Below are 21,728 nucleotides of genomic sequence, written 5' to 3' on the forward strand. Positions count from 1 at the left end.
ACCTTCTCCTAAGGACACAAGTAAAGCAGACATTTATTGTCTGGACACAGTGTGAGCTGTGAGGGTTTACATTGCGGTGACAGCCTCCAATGAGGCCCAAAAGGGTCCGGCTGCATTGCGATTCATGATTGCTGGCTGGATTCCCCAGGTCATTTTTCATACCTATTCTCTGAACGGTAAGAGGCTCATTCTACTAGATCTGTTGGCATGTCTTTGGCGTTTCAGCATCAGGCTTCTGTTGTGCAGCCTTGCAAGGCTGCAACTTTTTTTTTTTTTTATTTAAATATTTATTACATTTTTCATGTTAATACAAATACCCAAAAAGGGAAATAATTCTCATACAAATAGACATTTATAACATTTCTACCTTTTCCCTTCTAAAAACTCTTTTCTTTCCCATCCCACTACCCCCCCTTCCCACCCCTCATCCCCCCTCCTCCCCCTCTGCAGACTCTAGCCCATTCTAATCTCTCGAGGCTTATTAATTTTTTGCTAACATCCTAGTTCATATTTTCCTATATTTCTCTTTCAATCCTGCTCTTTCCCACTTTTCCCATCTCCTATAATAAACTCTCATCCTATCTTCCTGCATATGGTATGATCTTTCCATTCTACCTATCTGGTTTACTCTATTAATGCAGTCTTCCTCCTTCGGTACCTCAGATTTCTGCCAAAACTTGGGTATCAACCCTTTCGCCGCATTCAAGAAGTACCATACACCTGAGTCTTTGTATTTATTTACAGATGTCTCCACATTGTGTAGGAGGCACGTCGTTGGGTCCAACCCTATGTCAATTTCAGTTATTTCTTCAATTAATTTGACTATTATCTTCCAAAAAACCTGGATTTTCGGACATTCCCACCATATGTGAAACACCGTGCCTATCTCTCCACATCCTCTCCAACACATATTTGAATTTTCCCCATTCATCTTGTGCTCTACACTCGGTGTAATGTGCCATCGTGTCACACACTTATAATTAATCTCAACCTCTCTCATACTAACATTCTCGTGTATCAATCTAAACATCTTTCTCTGTTTATCCTCATCAAACCCAACTCCCATATCCCTTTCCCATTTTGTTATAAAAATTAACTTTGTGTTTGTGTCTAATTCTGTGAGTATTCTATACACTTTTGAAATACCGTGCTTCCCATCCCTTCGTGTTTCTAACAACCTTTCAAACATATTCCACTCCTGTTTTAATCTCAGGGGTTTCGGTAGATTTCCAATAAAACATTTCAATTGATGATATTTCCACTCATCTATTCTAATAAAAATATCTCCCTTCTTCTCTATTAAATCTTTAAGTGATCTCAATTCCCCCTCCACCAAAACATCTCTCAGTTGGGTATCCTCCTTTCTAAACCATCTCCCTGATATCTTATTCTTTCCCGGGGGAAAGTACTCAGTGTTTGTGAGAGGCATTAATATAGAATTAAATTCCCATTTCATGCTTTTGTGTAAATTGTCCCATACCCTTAAAACATTTAAAGTGTAGATACTTGTGCTTTCTTTAATTCCTCTAAACTGTGGTGGAACCCATATCATCTGACTCAATCTAATGCCACTAAGATCATTTTCAATTGTTACCCAGCTTTTCCCCTTATGGTTAAATGTCCAGTCATATATTCTTGCTAAAACCACTGCTTTATAGTATCTCCTTTTTTTTTTTTTTTTTTAATTCAAATATTTATTGATTTTTCATATTTATAAATACATATAAAAAGAGAGAAAGAAAGGAAGAACATAACATTTCTTCAACAATCTCATATATCATATAAAAATTCTTATCTCCTTCTCTTTCCCCCTTTTGTTTCCCTTCCCTCTACCCCTATTCCCACCCTCTTCCCGCCCCCCTCTCACTCTGCCTTTCTCTCTTAAATCCTTTTCTAAAAATTCAAAAAGAAACTTCACTTATCACATCCCACTGCTTCACATATCTTCATTTTATCTACAAAATCTTCCCATTGCCACCATCTCCGATTATAAATCTCCATCTTGTCTTCTTGGATATAATACAATTTCTCCATCTTACTTATCTGATTTACTCTCTCAACCCAGTCCCTTTCTGTCGGCACCTCTAAATTATGCCAGAATTTAGGTATTAATCCCTTTGCAGCATTCACATAGTACCATATACCCAAGTCTTTGTATTTACTCACTGGTATCTCTGTACAGTGTAACAGGCACGCTTCTGGATCTAGTCCTATCTTTATCCCTGAAATTTTCCTTATTAAGTTGACCATTGTCTCCCAGTACCTTTGGATCTTTGGACACTCCCACCATATGTGAAACCACGTACCAATCTCTCCACACCCCCGCCAGCACTCTTGTGTTCTCTCTACATCCATCTTATGTTCAACACTCGGTGTAATGTGCCATCTTACCAAAGATTTATAATTCACCTCCACCTCTCTCATACTAACATTTTCATGTGTAAGTCTATATATTTTCCTCTGTTTATCCTCATCTATTTCTATCCCCAAATCTTTTTCCCATTTATCTATATAACTTGGTTTTATTTCCGTGCCTAACTCAGTGAGAATCTTATAAATTTTTGCCGTACCCCGTTTCCCATCTCCCCGTGATTCCAACAACCTCTCAAACATATTCCACTCCTTTTTTCCTCTCATAGGTTTCGGGAGCCCTTCTACAAAGTGTTTTAATTGGTGATATTTCCACTCATCAATCTTAATAAAAAGTTCCCCTCCACCTTTCTTTAAATCCTTCAGTGTTTTCAATTTCTGTCCATCCATGATATCCCTCAGTTGTATATCTTCCTTTTTAAACCATTTTCCCACACTCCCTTCTATACCTGGTGGAAAATACTCCATATTCATTAGTGACATTAATTTTGAATTGAAATCCCATTTCATATATTTATGTAAATTATCCCAAACCTTTAAAACATTCAGTGTATATACACTCGTGGTGTCTTAAACCTCTATATTGTGTAGGTGCCCATATACTTCTGCTCAAATCCACTCCACTCAATTCTTCCTCTATTTTAACCCATCTTTTCCCCTCTACATTGTGAGTCCAATCATAGATTCTTGTTAGAACTACAGCATTATAATATCTCTTGAGGTCTGGCACTCCCAATCCCCCTCTCTCTTTACCCCTAGTCATCAGGTCATACGATATTCTGGATTTTTTATTTTTCCATATAAATCTTGTTATCTTTTTAATTACTTTAAAAAAGGCCTCTGGGAGTCTAATTGGGATCATCTGAAATTTATACAGGACTTTGGGTACAATTATTTTTATCAGATTTATACGTCCTAACCAAGAGGGATTTCCTCCTCCCAATTTCTTCAGTTCTTCTTTGATCTCATTTAGAAGAGCAATATAATTTAATTTATACAGTTTTGTATATGAAGCAGTAAGTTTAATCCCTAAATATTTTATCTCTTTATGTCTCCATATAAAAGGGAATTCTTTTTGTATCTTATCTTTCTCACTATTCGGAAGATTTACATTTAAGATCTCAGTTTTTGTTGGGTTGATTTTTAGATTTGATAATTTCCCGTATTCCTTTAGGCTTTTTATTAAGTTCGATAATGTTATCCTAGGATTTCCCACATAAAACAACAAGTCGTCTGCAAAGGCTGCCACTTTATCTTCAGTTTCCCCTATCTGTATTCCCTTTATATCTACGTTCTTCCTAATTGTTTCCAGCAAGGGTTCCAATGATAACACATATAACAGTGGGGACAATGGACATCCCTGTCTTGTCCCATTTGACATCTCTATGGGGTCAGATTTTTCACCATTAACCAAGATAACCGCCGATGGTGCTCTATATAGCTTTCCTATCCACTCCCTTATTCTACCTCCTACTCCCATGATCTCTAGGGTATCCATCATGAAGCTCCAGTTTACTCTATCGAAGGCCTTTTCAGCGTCAATCGAGAGCACCACTACTGGGGTTTTCCCCTTCTTAGATTTCTGTATCAATAGCATGGTTCTAATTCCGTTATCTCTACTCTCTCTCCCTGATACAAAGCCCACTTGATCTCCGTGGATCCATTCTGGCATTAAATCTTTCATTCTATTTGCTAGGACCTTTGCGTATAACTTCGTATCTATATTTAGCAGTGCAATTGGTCTATAGCTGGAACATTGAGTAGCGTCCTTCCCTTCCTTATGTATAAGTGTTACATGGGCTTGTAGGGATTCCTGTCTAATCTCCATTTCTCCACCCAAGGCGTTCATATATTCTTTCAATTTAGGTATTAGCAAATCACTATATTTTTTATAATATCTCACGGTATATCCGTCTGGACCAGGACTTTTCCCTGCCTTAGTATTTTTTAATGCTATTTTTATTTCCTCCTGTGTGATTTCTACTTCCAGGGATTTCAATAGATCTTCATCTACCCTTGGTAGTCCTGCATTTTTTAAGTATAATCTTCTCTTATCTCTGCTCTCATTTTCACCTTCATTCACACCATCTTGGGGGTTAATATTATACAACTTACTATAATAATCCTTGAACACCTTTACGATCTCTTTAGTAGAGTGGGCCATTTCTTCCTTGGGGTTTCTTATTTTTTCTATATAATTTCTATTTGTCTTTTTCCTTAGGGCTTTCATTAAATATTTTCCTGGTCGGTCTCCCCATCTATACCTCTCTCCTGCTACTTTATTAAGTACTCTCCTCCTCTCTTCTTCCATTAATAACTCCAGTTCTTTCTTCTTTTTTATTACCTTCTGTCTTATCTCACTTGTTGTTCTGTTTTTATGGATCTGTTCCAGGTTATATATTTCTTTTAAGAACCCCGTTAATTTCTTACTCCTTTCCCTTTTTTTTTTTTGCCCCTAACGCAATCAGTATACCTCTAATATATGCCTTGTGGGACTCCCAAACTGTGGCTAATGACACATCCTCTGTTTCGTTCTCCTGAAAAAATCTTTCCAACTCTTTTCTGATCTTCTGATCAATCTCTTGGTCTTGTAAAAGAGCCTCATTTAACCTCCATCCTACCCCCCTTGTTAACTTCCTCCCCCATCTTACCTTCATTATAACCGGGGCGTGGTCTGAAAGTGTCATTGTCTCTATTTCTACTTTAATCACCCTCTCAATAAGTTGATGATCTACCATTATGTAATCTAATCTCGAATAAATCTTGTGTGCATTAGAGAAGAAGGTATAGTCTCTTTCTTTTCCATGCATTATTCTCCATTTGTCCACTAGTTGGCATTCATACATCTCCTTCTTTAAAATTCTCAGAGACTTACCTCCCTCTCTCTGCACACAAGAGGTTGTGTCCATCTGTGGATCTAAGCATAGATTCAAATCCCCTGCAACTATCAATCTTCCTTTTTTAAAATCCATAAATTTTTTTAATATCCCTTTTAGGTATACCTCTGGTCTTTTATTTGGGCAGTAGATATTTGCTATTGTACATTCCATATCTTGCAATCTACCTCTCAAAAACAAGAATCTCCCCTCAGGATTCGTCTCTCTCTCCTCTATCTCCCACCTTACGTTTTTAGCAAAACCAATTGCCACCCCCTTAGCTCTCTTAATTGGGGTATCCGCATAGAACCATATTGGATAATTTCTGGTGTTCAATTTTATATTTGACTTAATCTCAAGATGTGTCTCCTGCAAAAAAACTACCGAAGCTTCTCTATGTTGTAATTCTTTAAATAGCTTAAATCTCTTCCCAGGAATATTCAACCCCTTTACATTATATGTTATAAATCTTATATCTTCCATATTTCTTGCATATTTCTCCTCTCTATGCAGAGTGTGTTAAAAAAACTTCCCCTTATACCACCCTCCTCCCCCTCCCCTACCATTCCCCTCCCCTCCCTTCTCCCCCCCCTCCAATGTCCCCCCCCCTCCACCCCCCCCCCCCTCAACCTCCCTCACAACCTCCTCTCCACTCTCCCTCCCCCCTCCCCCATTAGGCCTATTCTTTGCCATTAATCCTTTTGTGAACCTAGTGTCACTTTAGGATCTTGACCTTGAGGTAGAACTCTAACCCTGTACGGTTCCCCCACCCTCGTTTTCCCCCCAGTGTTCCCCCATCTATTCATTCTTTATTCCTTCTTCTAACTTGCTGCCATTCTTCTTTTTCCTCAGCATATATCCCTCCTTCTTCCTCTTCTTCCCAACCTGGAATCTCTATTCTTTGAATATTAAGTTTATCAAAAAAGTCTCTTAATTCCTCAGGAAATCTCAGATATGCAGTAACTCCATTCTTCCATCCGATTAGACACATCGAGCTACTCCATCTATATTGTACATTTTGTTTTTTCATCTGTTCTATTAGTGGTCTCAATGATCTTTTTCTCCATAATGTTTCAGGTGTCAAGTCTGCAAAAATTTGTAAATGTTTTCCTTCATACTCAATGCTAGCTCTTCCTTTTATCTTCTTCCATATTTCTTCTCTCTCTGCATTTTTATTAAAGTGTACCACTACATCTCTTGGTCTCTCTTCCACCCGATTTCGTTGAAACCTTCCTAGCCTATATATATTGTCCAATACAAATGTCCCGATTCTAGGTCTACCCATTATGGAGTTTAAAATTTTTTGTATTGTCTCTCTTAAGTCTTCTTCTTGTGTAAGCTCCAGTATTCCCTTTATCCTGAGGTTATTTTTCCTATGCATGTTACCTTGTATCTCCAACTTATATCCCAGCTTTTTCTGTTCTCGCCTAATCTCCATTATCTGATTTCTTAGTTCAGGAATGGCTTGCGCATGTTTTTTAATTTTTTCTTCTGTTTCTTCTACTCTAGACAAAAGGTGTCCCAAGTCTTTCCTAATAATTCCCATCTCCTGTTTGATTGATTTTTCCAAACTTCCAAACATTTCTGCCATCTCTTTTTTATTTGGGATTTGTAGTTCTCCTTCATTTTCTCTTAACTCTGTTCCTCCTGTTATTTGTTGACTATCATTATCCAATTCCACCGGAGATCTGGCACTCTTATCCATACTGTTTTCCATTATACTTTTTTCACCTACTCCCTGAGTTCTTTCTGGGGTCACATTACCTTGAGACGTAAATTTTCTAATTGTTCCAGATTGGGAATGTTTGGGCCCACTCCCTTTACTGTTTTTACTCTTCATGTTTTCTATATGTGTCCAAACCCTCTTCTTTAAAACTTTAGGGTATATGCTGTAATGGGTCCTTTAGAGAGGTTCTAGATTCTTCACTCTACTTGGTATTCCCTTTTTTTTTTTTTTACTATGTATACTTCTCCTGCTGCTTCAATATATTGTCCTTATAACAGATTTAATACACAGTCCAGCCACTCTCACTCACCCTCTCTCCAGCAGCTTTTCCAGGGAGGTTGTCTTTTGTATTTCCTATCCTCTGTTCTAGCTTTGTTCCTCTTCCCCTCAGATGAAGGAGGGGGGGGGGGAATCTCTCCAGGTCTCCTTCCTCCTCCGTCTACCTCTCTCACAGGTATCTGACAGCCAGGCTCTCCTTTCCCCCAGACTGGCGTTTCACCGGCTCCACTGAAGCCCAGCCAGTTCTCTCTCCTTCTCCTCTCACCGAGCCGGGACACTGAGCCGGGATCACGTGTCCTGTCAGTAACAGAGCCGGCGTCTCCCCCTGACTCAGGAAGGCAGCTGGCTTCTGTCTCCCAGAGCTCCCTTTCAGGAGATCACGTGGCTACCCGGCGTCTCCTGCACTCCCAGCAGCCTCGGGTGGGAGGTTTCAACTCATGGACTCTTGCAGCTCCGTTCTCCTCAGGATCTCTTCGGGAACCCCCTCTTGCCCGTGAGTTTTGTTCGGGCCCCTTCGCAGCGTTATTCAGGGAACATCTGGGGAAGGAGGGTGAGTGTCTTGCGGAGAGAGCTCACATCATCCTCTCTCCTACCGCCATAGTTAGGCTCCTCCTCCTGTTGGCTTTCTATAGTATCTCTTGACATCTGGTAGACCCAATCCCCCTTTCTCTTTAGTCCTACTCAATGTTTCATATGCTATTCTAGGTTTTTTATTCTTCCATATGTATCTTGTTAACATTTTTTTCATTATCTTAAAGAAGGCCTCTGGAATTTTAATTGGTACCATTTGAAATCTATACAGTATTTTCGGCATAATTACCATATTGACTAGGTTTATACGTCCTATCCAGGATGGGTTTCCTCCTTCTAGTCTTTTTAAATCTTCCCTGATCTCATTTATCAAAGAGATATAGTTTAATCTATACAAATGCTTAGATGAGGCAGTGAGTTTTATTCCTAGGTATTTTATCTCTTTTTCTCTCCATATAAAGGGGAATTCTTTTTGTAGTTTCTTTTTCATTCTTTGATATATTAATATTCAGGATCTCTGTTTTCGTTGGATTAATTTTTAAATTTGATAGTTCACCGTACTCCTTCAGAATCTTCATTATATTTGGGAGAGTTATTCGGGGATTCCCCACATAGAACAATAAGTCGTCCGCAAAGGCCGCTACTCTATGTTCTATGGTTTCTATCTGAATTCCCTTTACCGCTCCACTGTTCCTTATTATTGACAACAGAGGTTCGAGTGACAACACATATAGTAAAGGGGACAGTGGGCAGCCCTGTCTTGTACCATTAGACATTTCAATGGGTTCTGATCTCTCCCCATTTACCGTGATGATTGCAGTAGGCTCCCTATATAATTTACTTATCCACTCGCGCATTCTATCACCTATCCCCAGCACTTTTAAGTTGTCCATCATAAAGCCCCAGTCCACTCTATCAAATGCCTTCTCTGCATCAATTGACAAGAGCACCACCGGGGCTTTCCCTTTTCTACTTTTCTGAATAAGCATCAGGGTTCTCAAGCCGTTATCTCTACCTTCTCTCCCTGGTACAAAGCCCACCTGATCTCCATGGATCCATTCAGGCATTAGATCTTTCAACCTGTTTGCTAACACCTTTGCATACAATTTAGTATCTGTGTTCAATAATGAGATAGGTCTATAGCTGGAGCACTGAGATGGATCTTTTCCCTCCTTGTGAATAAGTACTACATGGGCCTGTAGGGATTCTCTCCTCACTTCCATCCCACCTCCCAGAGCATTCATATATTTCTCCAACTTGGGTAACAGTACTTCACTAAATTTCTTATAGTACTTAACTATATAGCCATCCGGGCCTGGGCTTCCCCCCCCCCCCCCTGTGCTTCTTAATGTTTTAATTTCTTCCTGGGAAATTTCTGCGTCTAAGGAGTTCAACTGTGCTTCACTTAGTTTTGATAATCCCGCATTTTTTAAGTATATCATCTTTTTTTCATTAATTCCCTCTTGAGCTTCTTTTAGAGAACCTTGGGGACTAATATTATATAACTTTTTGTAATACTCCGTAAACACTTTAATAATCTCTTTAGTTGAGTGGACCAACTCCCCCTTTGAACTTTTTATCTTTTCTATATAGTTCCTATTTTTCTTTTTATTCAAAGCTCTCATTAGATATCTTCCTGGTCTGTCTCCCCATCTATATCTCTCGTTCAAAACCCTGTTGTATACTCTTCTCTTCTCCTCATCCATCAACCTCTCTAGCTCATCTTTTTTGTCCAATAACTTCTGTCTCGTGTCTTTTGTTATTTTCTTCTTATGGATCTGCTCCAAGTCCAATATTTCTTTTAAAAGCCCACTGATCCTCTCTCTTCTATCCTTTTTCTTCCTTGCTCCTGCCGCAATTAAGATTCCTCTTATGAATACCTTGTGGCTTTCCCAGACTGTAGCTATCGATACTTTCTCTGTTTCGTTCTCCTTAAAGTATACCTTAATCTCTTTCTCGATTTTCTGAGCTAAATCCTCATCCAGAAGAAGAGCCTCATTTAACCTCCACCCTAATCCTCCAGTCCACCTTCTTCCCCATCCCATTTTCATTACGACCGGGGCATGATCCGAGAACGTCCTTGTCTCTATGTCAATTTTAACCAGATGATCTATAAGTTGATGGGCTATTAAGATGTAATCTAATCTCGAGTATATCTCATGTGCATTAGAGAAGAAGGTATAGTCTCTGTCTTTCATATGCATTATTCTCCAGATGTCCACTAGTTGATATTCATGCATCACTTTTTTCAAAGCTCTCAGAGATCTACTCCCCTCTCTTTGCACAGAAGAGGTATTATCCTTTTGTGGGTCCATACAGAAATGTAGGTCTCCTGCTACTATCAAGCGCCCTTTTTTAAATTCCATTAATTTTTTCAACAGACCCTTCATATACATCTCCGGGTTTTTATTAGGGCAGTATATATTGGCTAAAGTACACTCAATCCCCTGAAGTCTACCTTTTAAGAATAAAAACCTCCCCTCCGGGTCGGTTCTTCTATCCTCCAGCTCAAATCTCATATTCTTTGCCAAACCTATTGCAACCCCTTTTGGTCTTTTAATTGGAGAATCTGCATAATACCATATTGGGTAGTGTTTGGATTTCAGTTTCACGTTTGCCTCTATCTCAAAGTGCGTCTCCTGTAAAAATACCACTGACGTAGCCCTATGATGTAACTCATTAAACAACCTAAATCTCTTCCCTGGACAACTCAGCCCGTTCACATTATAGGTTATAAACTGTATTTCTTCCATCTTTCCCAATTAACTCCATCTCTCTTCCAAATTGCCTCTTCCTCTTTATCCCTTCTGTCATGCAGAGTATTGACCCAATACCTCCTCCCCTCCCTCCCTCCCTCCCACCCTCCCACCCAACTCCCGTCCCCTCCCCCCTCCCTCCCATTTTCCCAACCCGCCCCCCTCCCTCCCCCCCCCCCCCTCGCCTTTCCCTCGCCTTTCCCTCTACCCCCCCCCCACCCCCCATTTTTTAGGCCTTCAAATTGCCTATCAATCATTTGTGGGTATAAGACCACCTTTGATTTTTTAAACCTTGGGGTTGAACTCCTCCCATGTACAGCTTTCCCATCCCCGATTACCCTCATTCTCTCCACATCTTTCCACTTTTGCGGTGCGGTTGAAAGAGATAAAGAGGACTATATAAAATAAAAAAAAAAAAAAAAAAAAAATTCACATTATCCCCTCTAACTCCTCCCTACCTCCCCCCTACCAAATGTCTGCCAATCCTCTTTTCCCCCATTGCCTATCTCTCCCTCTGTTTCCCACCCAGTAATCCTTATTCTATGCAATTCCAGTCTATCGCAGAAGTCTCTCAAGTCCTCAGGAAATCTCAGATATGCTGTAACACCATTCTTCCATCCGATTAAACTCTCTGGGTTACCCCATCTATATTGAACATTCCGTGTTCTCATGTGCTCTAATAGGGGTTTCAAGGATCTCCTTCTCCACAATGTCTCATACGATAAGTCCGCAAATATCTGAATATTTATATCTCCATACTTAATAGTTGTTCTTCCTTTAGTCCTTTTCCAAATCTCTTCCTTATCTCCATAATTATGCAGCTGAACAATTACATCTCTTGGTTTTGCCTTCTCATTACCTTGATGGAACTTTCCTGTTCTATATACTCCATCCAATTTAATTACCTCTGTTTCAGGTCTGTCCATAATGGAGTTTGACATTTTCCAGACTATTTCTTGAAGTTCTCTCCCTTTCAAAATTTCTGGGATTCCTCTTATCCTCAAGTTGCTTCTCCTATTCCTGTTCTCTTGTACTTCTATTTTATACAGCAATTGTTTCTGCGTATTCCTCATCATAGCAGCCCTTTTTTTTAGACCTGAAATAAATTGGGTGTGTTTATTAATTTTTTCCTCCATTTCTTCCATTCTCTTTAGCAGGTGCCCTAGATCCTGTCGTATATTTGTCATTTCTTGCTTAAAAGTTTTTTCCAAATTTTTAAACATTTCGGCCATCTCTCTTTTATTCGGCACTTGTAAATCCTTTTCAAGATCTTTCCTCTCTGGGTTTTCTATCGACTGTCGGCTGCTACAATTCAGGCCCAGTGACAATCTTGGGCTATTTTCCAGACTGGTTTCCATTTCCCCTTTTTCATTGCCACTATGGGCCCTTTCTGGAGTCACATTCCCCTGGGAGGTATATTTTTTAATTGTACCCGTCTGGGACCCTTTAAGCCCACTTCCTTTAACGCTTTTATTCTTCATACCTCCTGTGCAAGCTGTACTCTTTAACCAGAGGGAAACTTTAGGCTGTATATTGGAGTATTGATTTTAATCAAATCTCTCTAATGCCACTTAGCAATTTCTCTTTCTCTCTTCTTTCTTTTATTTTTTTTTCACTTTCCAGATCTCCCTGGGAATCCCCCTTCACTCTTTTATAGGCAGCTCATTTCTCACAGTCCAGGACACATATACAATTACATATGGCTTCTTCACTCACCCTCCTTCACTTGCTCATCAAATGAGACGACCCAGATCCACAGCCGTCCATTTGTTTCTCCTGGATTGTGTCTCTGGGGGATTCCTGCAGGGTCTCCTGTTGCTTGTAAATATGTGTCCTCTTCTGTGCAGCAGGTTTAGGGACTCTTCCGGCATCTCCCCTCTCCTGTCAGGGAACCGGCCGGCGTCTCAGCTTCCCAGAGCTCCTTTGCGGCCACCAGCGTGCTCCCGCCGCACTGCTCGGTTTCCCCGGCAACCCGACAGCTGATCTCGGGTCTCTGCAGCGTGATCCCCTCTCGGAGCTCCGTGCCCACTCTCATTCTCCTCCTCCTTCACCGCGCCGGATTCTCACCTTTAGGAGACCTCACTCAGGTAGGGCACCGCAGTTTAAGTCCTGAGGGTTCTCAGGGTGGTCAGATCGGGGGTTATCGGAGAGCACTCACATCGTGCTCTCCGTCGCCGCCATGTTTAGGCTCCGCCCCATGAAAGCTGTGCAAGGCTGCAACTTGATACAGATCTTTCCTTTGCTAAGTTTTACCAGGTTGATGTTCAGGCTTCGGCTGATGCCAGCTTTAACGTTTTGCAGGCAGTTGTTTGAACTTGATTTTGCCTTGTTTGTTTTTTTGAGGGTCTGGCTGAATTTTTGTTGCCCATCTATCCTCCCCTCTGCCCTGGGATGTACTGCATGATGAAGAAAAGTAGATTTTTTACTTGCCTGTAAAATTGTATTCATTGGAGTACAGTACAGGACCCTCCCCTCTGTGTTTTTTGGTCATTCATTGCTTGCCACAAAATGGAGGATCACATGGTGGGAGGAGTTGTAAGAGGGAGTGTTTAAGCTTTGAGTGGCTTTGCCAATGTCCAGTCACCTGAAGGTGCAGCATATAACTCCTCCATTATGATTGACAGAATGTGTCCTGAACTGTACACCAAGAAAGATTTTACAGGTAAGTAAAAAGTCCAATTTTATTTTTATATAATGCTGACAGTTTGCAGTTCTTTAGAGTACATAGATGGTTCACAGTACATAGATGGCTCTGCTGCAATCATATTGAAAAACACAGATCATGGATGGAAGACAAACTACCAACATGTGTTTAGGAAACCAGAATATGTGGGGAGATGCTTACAGACAATGTGCCTAGTAAGAACTGAATATGGTGCTGCAAGAGAACATTTTGTACTAACTACTCAAAGCACAAAACCATGAAGCACTCAAATATTGAAACCCATCATAAGAAACATTTTTTAATAATACAATGAATATCAAGTACATGGTATAAGTCAGTGCAAATTGTAACAGTTCTTGAATATAAAGAAAGATGACACCCTCCGCTGCTTACTGGAGTTGACTTGAATTATGAATGGTAAAAATGTGCTCGATGTTACGTTACGCAATCCCCATGGACCTCCCAAGGAGAATTCAGCCTTAGGGGCTCCAATGCATATACAGTGTTTTTTGAGCTCACCTGAGCCATCCTATATGAGTATCAAACTCTCCTTTTTTTTTTTTTTTTTTTTTTTGTGTGTGTTTTTTAATTTTTGCTCTTTTTTTTAAATTGATATTACCTGTATATGCCTATTAATGCCATAAGTTCAAAGGATAAATGGTTACAGTTATAAAACTTGATCCACAGAAAAAACAATTGTTTTGTAAGGCAGAAACATTTTTCCAAGGCATATCCTGCAAAACAGTATGAGGTAAGTACCAGTACACTGCCAAACCAGTTTTGTGCCTTTCTGCCTCTTAGTCCTTTTGCTGGTACATATCTTGATGTGCCCTGTTGTTTATATTGTCCCCCATAAAGTTTTTTTGCCTTTTTAAAGACACAATGGTACTGTAAGTCAGGCTTGAAATATTCTTGTCAGGTTTTTTTTTTTTTTTGCTTAAAATACAACAGGCAGTGAGAGTAAACCTCCCCAAAGTGAGGGAATTTATCTACTTTAACACTTATCGCAGAAATGCTTTTTCCACACACTTCCTATTCCAAACACAATTGTAACATTTTGAATTTCCCGTCCTAAATGTCATGAAACCAGGACAAATAGAGAGAGAGACTCTTCCCAATGGGGGCACAAACATAAATACAATTTAGACAGTGGTTCTAATTGCTTTCAGTTAGAATTGTAAATTGACTCTTTTAAGTGTGCAGAAAAAAAAAAATTATCCTGTAGATTATACTTAAATATTGTTGCCCCTTTCTCTGATATCTCTGCATCCCCTGTAGGAGTGTACATGATTCATAGGTCATGTAACAAGAAAAATTGCCACACACAGAGAGGCTTTGGCTGAATATTTTCAGCCTATGGCGGAGTAGCTCTGGTTCTATAAAGAAAATACTGGCTCTACTATGAAATAATGCATTTTACTGTATGTGGAAGGTGTCACCGAGTCAACTTTGTTTTCATTTTTCTGTCTTTACCATAACATTGACTTTTGTCTCGTAGAATCTATGAATTTGGCATACCAGCGAGTTCAGAGGGTCGACTGCACATCACCTCGCCCTGTGCTTATTCTTGGACCATTAGTTGATGCTGTGAAAGATATGCTTGTCAAGGAGTCCCCAGGGAGGTTCTGCAGATGTCCACTAGGTAGGTGTCTTACCCTTTCAATATGAGTACAGTCACTTTATTTTTCTGCCCTGGTTTTAATATAGAGAATAATCTTGCAATTTTTTTTCTGTGAAAAGTTTGCATATTAAAATGTTTTGACTTTTAGAGGTAATGAAAGCTTCACAACAGGCCATAGAACGTGGGGTGAAGGACTGCCTTTTCATAGACTACAAGAGGCGAAGTGGGCACTTTGACGTCACCACGGTTGCTTCAATAAAGGAGATTACAGAAAAGGTATGTTTTTTAAAAGCTGTATCCCATAGCATTGTCTTGTGAACCTGTAGATGGAAGTAATCTGTTCATCTCTGGATGTAACAAACATACCTCACTGCAAACTTATCTTTGCTTCACAGAACTGCCACTGTCTGTTGGACATAGCCCCTCATGCTATTGAGCGTCTTCACAGTGTCCACATCTATCCCATTGTCCTCTTCATCCGGTACAAAAGCACTAAGCAGATAAAGTGAGTCCCTGTACTACATGCCAATAGTACTGAAGGTTATAATGCACTGGTTATTTGTATATAGTATTTCAAACACATCATCATGTATTTGGAAATTTGTCTTCAATATATTTATCTCTATCCATTGGAGACACAAGATATGTCCCTAATTAGTACAACTACACCCTGTTCCAAATTATTATACAAATTCTATTTAAGTGTCACAAAGATGAAATATTTTGTTTTTCAGTTTAACTCATGGATGGCATTGTGTCTCAGGGCTCTTTTGATCACTGAACACAATCTCGGACACCTGTGATAATTAGATTGGCAGGTGAGCCCAATTTAAGGAAAAACTACTAAAGGAGGGTGTTCCACATTATTAAGCAGAGCACCATTTTCAAGCAATATGGGGAAGAAAAAGGATCTCTCTGCTGTTGAAAAGAGTGAAATAGTTCATTGCCTTGGATGAGGTATGAAAACATTAGATATTTCACGAAAACTTAAGCGTGATCATCGCACTATTAAGAAATTTGTGGCTGATTCAGAGCACAGACGGGTTCGTGCGGATAAAGGCACATTGAGGAAGATTTCTGCCAGATCCATGCATCGGATCAAAAGAGCAGCTGCTAAAATACCATTACATAGCAGCAAACAGATATTTGAAGCTGCTAGTGCCTCTGGAGTCCCACGGACATCAAGGTGTAGAGTCCTCCAGAGTCTTACAACTGTGCATAAACCTTCTATTCGGCCACCACTAACCAATGCTCACAAGCAGAAACGGCTGCATTGGGCAGAAAAATACATGAAGACTTATTTTCAAACAGTCCTGTTCACTGATGAGTGCCGTGCAACCCTGGATGGTCCAGATGGATGGAGTAGTGGATGGTTGGTGGACGGCCACCCTGTTCCAACAAGGCTGCAACGTCAGCAAGGCGGTGGTGGAGTCATGTTTTGGGCCGGAATCATGGGAACAGAGCTGGTTGGCCCCTTTAGGGTCCCCGAAGGTGTAAAGATTACCTCTGCAAAGTATGTGGAGTTTATGACTGACCACTTTCTTCCCTGGTACAGAAGGAAAAACTATGCTTTCCGTAATAAAATCATCTTCATGCATGACAATGCACCATCTCATGCTGCAAAGAATACCTCTGCATCAATGGCTGCTATGGGGATAAAAGGAGAGAAAGTCATGGTGTGGCCTCCATCCTCCCCTGACCTCAGTCCTATTGAGAACCTTTGGAGCATCCTCAAGCAAAAGATCTATGAGGGTGGGAGGCAGTTTACATCCAAACAGCAGCTCTGGGAGGCTATTCTGACATCTTGGAAACAAATTCAAGCAGAAACTGTCCAAATACTCAGAAGTTCAATGGATGCAAGACTTGTGAAGCTGCTATCAAATAAGGGGTCCTATGTTAAAATGTAACGTGACCTGTTAAAATATTTAAAAAGTTAAAATGTTGTTAAAAGTTTGATTGAAATAGCTTTTGATTTCAGTAAATATGCTGCAAACACAACAAATGACAATTTTCAGTTCTTTCCAACCTATAAAGTGTTTTGAAACTTACTATGCGTAATAATTTGGAACAGTGCATTGTATGTTTTTTATGTTTAAAAAAATCCTGTTATCATTAGGAGGTTTGTTCAGTAAAATTTGAATTGTACGCTTAATAGTTGATAACATGAGAATTATGCTGACTGTTATTTACATCAATTATTTAGGTAAATGAGAAAAATATCATTTCATAATAATTTGAAACCGGGTGTATAGGCAGAACTTTTTTTTTTTTTTTAATTTGGATAGAGTAAGGGACTGTTATCCCTTTCACATTTAGTTTTGCCATCCTTGTTCCATTGGGGAGGTTTTCCTTTACTTCCTGTCTCATAGCCAAAACAGGAAGTGAGAGGAAATCTGTCCAAAGTGAGGAAATCTCTGGTTGTCACCAGGGTTACCAGACCTAGTGTCCACATTGATAGATTTCCTCTCTATTACTGTTCTGGGACAACCTAAAATAGTTTTCTGTTTCACTTTCAGTGAATGGTTCATTGGTAAACATGACAAATAGGGAGGGTAAATCTCCTTAACGGGGCACAGATGGCAATAAAAACACGCCAGGTGTACTAATCCCTCTCTACGCTATACAAAACTTTTCCTTTAACGGCACTGCATTTTGATCTGCCAGAAATCCAGTGTTCTTCACTTTGGAATGGTTTCCAGGACAGGAATTAAAGGGGAAATCTCCTGAAACACAATACTTTGGTTTTAACGTTTGCCTGCTCTATCCAAAGCACGAAAAAGAAAATGTTTTGTCTATACATACACTTTATCAATTTATTTAATCAACTGTAATCTACAGCCACCAAATGATGACTATTAATTATTTAGAAAATTTTTGCAACAGTACACACTAACATAGCTGAAGAAAATTGAAGTGTTACTAAACCCAGACCCTGCATTTACTATATCTGGTCTTCCACATGGAAATGCAATTATTATTGTAAATATAAACCGCTAAATACCTTTTCTCATCAGCAGTTAGAGTAGTCTTGTGACTTCAGCACAACACTGTTTACAGCTTGTAGGAGGAGTTTTCATTCACCTGTAGGAGGATGAAAAACCCTTGACCTCTGTCTGGACAGTGCTGAATGGCCCTGTGCTGATTACATGCACCCTCCCAAGAAAAAAAATAAAAACCTCTCTAGCAATACACAGCAAACTGAGCATGTTCAGCTTGCCCCAGAGCCTCTGTTCTACCAGGAGATATTTAGTAGACACTGGAAGAAGGGGAGGATCAGAGACAACAGGATCAAACATTAATTTTACACAATGCAGAGGATTAGCCCCTTAGGTTCCACAGTGAGTATAACAAGCATGCATTATTGCATATACAGACTGATTTTACTGTCGTGGGTTTAGTAACACTTTAAACCTCAGCTGTCGATATTACATCTTTTACTATTATCCTTCTAACGCCCTCACAAGAAAGAGCCACATGTTTCTACAGTTAACATCTTAATCTTAAATTCTAACATCAAACCAGGACCATTGTGCAGTTGTGTCAGGGACCACCACGACACATGAGTCTGCACATGCGTAGGTGTCCAACAAGACATGCAGGCAGGCGGGCACTAGGACCCAGGCGCGCCTGTCATCTATGACGGCGCTGGGCAGGCACTAGGACCCAGGCGTGCCTGTCAGCACTGGGCGGGCTACTTAAACCAGCTCTGCACAGACACAAGTTGCCTGATGGTCTTCTCCCTGTTCCTGTGTTCCTGCTCTTCCTGTATGCTGATTGCCTTGTTGCTGACCCTGCCTGGACCTGATACCGCTGTCTTCTCCTGCCCTGACCTTTGGCTCGCCCTGACCATCCTCTGCCTGCTCCTTTTGTCTGACCTGCTGTTACCGAACCCGGCTTGTGACCCGATTACTCTTTGTCTACCGATCTGTACCGTCTGCCTCGCTGTTACTTACCTGGCTTGCCTGACCACATCCCACCTCTTCACATCTGGCTCCTACCCGCTACACACCATTGGCGGTTGCCTTTACCACGGTTGGTGTCACTCAGGGGTCGCGTCCTGGTCTGCTTCAAGTCCATCCCCACCATCAGGGGCTCTGGTGAACCAGCAGACCTGGGCTTAGACTCCGCGCCCTGGGGGACTCCTGCCAGTGGGCCACTAGAGGTCGCCATCAGTGTTTGTGACAAGTTGTTACTACTGTGTATTTTCCTCATTAATAACAGAGAGACACTAACTGGATCTTAAACTCTATACTCTCTAGTCCCTCTACCCAAGAATATATTTAGCAATCCATTCAAGATTACATTGCAAGCAATAGTTCTGCAGACATATCTTCACTAGCATCATGAAAGACAATATTGCAGTGAAAGCAGCATATTTCATTTTTATATGTCTTAACCACATGCCGCCCAGCCACTGTATAAATACGGCGGCACAGGCAGGCAAAACCCTACCTGTCCCGCCGATCACAGCCGCGGATGTCAGTCGCCGGGTCACAGACGGTCGTTACCGGCTATCTCCCGGCGATCGGTGGCAATCCGTGACAAGAGAGCACAGCTGCAGTAGCTGTGCTTTCTGTCACTTCCCTGACAGCTCGAGGACAAGCTGATCGGGACAGAAGAGTTTCTCTCTCCCGATCAGCCTGTCCCCATCCAGCACACACCCCCGCCCCCTAGTAAAACACTCCCCCTCACACAGATAACCCTTCCCTGAAAAATAAAGTTAACCCCTTCTTCCCCAGTGCCATTAGTACAGTGTCAGTGTTTTGTTTTTTTTTTTTTGCACTGATTACTGTATTGGTGTCACTGGGGATGTCAGTGACCCCAAGTCAGTACCCCCCAATGTCAGAATGTCCACTGCAGTCCCGCCATAAGTCACTGATCGCTGCCATAAGTCGCTAATCCAGCCATTATTAGTATAAAAAAAAAACAAAATCCCAGTATCTTTCCCGCCATTTGTAAACGCTATAACTTTCACGTAAACCAATTAATTTACACGTATTGGATATTTTTTTTTAGCAAAGACATGTCGCAGAATGCATTTTGGCAGAAATTTATGACTAAATTTGATTTTTACAATTTTTTTTTACTGGACATGTTTTATAGCAAAAAGTCCAAAATATTGTTTTTTTTCCTCAATTGTCAGCCTTTTTTTTTATAGCGCAAAAAATTAAAACCGCACAGGCGATCAAATACCACTGAAAGAAAGCTCAATTTGTGGGGAAAAAAAGGATGTAAATTTCATTTATGTACCGTATTGCATGACCGCGCAATTGTCTGTTAAACTAGCGCAGCGCTGTATAGCAATAAAATGGCATAAATTGCAGGATCTATACCATAGTTTGTAGACGCTATAACTTTCACACAAAGCAATCAATATACACTTATTGGGATTTTTTTTACCAAAAACATGTAGCAGAATACATTTTGGCCTAAATTTATAACCAACTTTGAGTTTACTATATATTTTTTATAGCTGAAAGTAAAAAATATTGTTTTTATTTAAAATTTTTGGCCTTTTTTTGTTTATAGCGTGAAAAATAAAAAGTGCACAGGTGATCAAATACCACCGAAAGAAAGCTCTATTTGTGTGAAAAAAAGGACGTATATTTCATTTGGGTGCAGCATTGCATGACCGCGCAATTATCAGTTGGATTAATGCAGCGCCGAGTAGCAAAAAGAGGCCTGGTCATTAACCACTTGAGCCCCAGAGGATTTACCCCCCTTAATGACCAGGCCTTTTTTTGCTGTTTGGCGCTGCACTAATTCAAATGATAATTGCGCGGTCATGCAATGCTGTACCCAAACAAAATTTACGTCCTTTTTTTCACACAAATAGAGCTTTCTTTTGGTGGTATTTTATCACCTGTGCGCTTTTTATTTTTTGCGCTATAAACAAAAAAAACACGAAACGTTTGGAAAAAAAACAATATTTTCTACTTTCAGCTATAAAAAATATATCGTAAACTCAAAGTTAGTCATAAATTTAAGCCAAAATGTATTCTGCTACATGTTTTTGGTAAAAAAAATCCCGCGCATCAGCGGGAAAACTGGCGCTATCTAGGAGGGGCGCTAACACTATCGGAAGTCACCAGTGACACTAATACAGTGATCAGTAAAAATCTGTTCACTGTAATCAATGACACTGGTGACAGGGCAGTGAAGGGGTTAACTGGGGGGGGGATAAAGGGGTTAAATGGGATTTCTGGTGCACTAGCGGGCAAACTGGCGCTATCTGGGAGGGGCGCTAACACTATCGGAAGTCGCCAGCGGCACTGATACAGTGATCAGTAAAAATCTGTTCACTGATCAATGACACTGGTGACAGGGCAGTGAAGGGGTCAACTCGGGGGGGGGGGGGCATCAAGGGGTTAGACGGGATTATTGGTGTATTAGCGGGCAATCTGGCGCTATCTGGGAGGGGCGCTAACACTATCGGAAGTCGCCAGCGACACTGATACAGTGATCGGTAAAAATTGGTTCACTGATCAGTGGCACTGGTGACAGGGCAGTGAAGGGGTTAACTGGGGGGGCGATCAAGGGCTTAAACGGGATTACTGGTGTACTGGCGGGCAATCTGGCGCTATCTGGGAGGGGCGCTAACACTATCGGAAGTCGCCAGCGACACTGATACAGTGATCAGTAAAAATTGCTTCACTGATCAGTGACACTGGTGACAGGGCAGTGAAGGGGTTAACTGGGGGGGGAGATTAAGGGGTTAAATGGGATTACTGGTGTACTAGCAGGCAATCTGGCGCTATCTGGGAGTAACACTATCAGAAGTCGCCAGCGACACTGATACAGTGATCAGTAAAAATCGGTTCACTGAGCAGTGACACTGGTGACAGGGCAGTGAAGGGGTTAACTGGGGGGGGGGATTAAGGGGTTAAATGGGATTACTGGTGTA

General features: G+C 40.7%; 1 protein-coding gene across 7 annotated transcripts in view; it reads left to right on the forward strand.

Moving 5' to 3' along the window:
• Window positions 1-21,728, forward strand: part of DLG5 (discs large MAGUK scaffold protein 5) — a 237,021-nt gene that overhangs the window by 206,760 nt on the left and 8,533 nt on the right. For all 7 annotated transcript variants that reach the window (XM_089682542.1, XM_089682544.1, XM_089682546.1 and 4 more), the window contains 3 exons: window positions 14,702-14,845; window positions 14,973-15,100; window positions 15,220-15,329. In XM_089682542.1, the coding sequence (XP_089538668.1) occupies window positions 14,702-14,845; window positions 14,973-15,100; window positions 15,220-15,329 (382 nt within the window). The remainder of the gene's footprint in view (window positions 1-14,701; window positions 14,846-14,972; window positions 15,101-15,219; window positions 15,330-21,728) is intronic.

The sequence above is a fragment of the Staurois parvus genome, unplaced genomic scaffold (genome assembly GCF_062004578.1).
Source record: "Staurois parvus isolate SC_StPar_1 unplaced genomic scaffold, SC_StPar_1.0 ptg000291l, whole genome shotgun sequence".
NCBI classification, from domain to species: Eukaryota; Metazoa; Chordata; class Amphibia; order Anura; family Ranidae; genus Staurois; species Staurois parvus.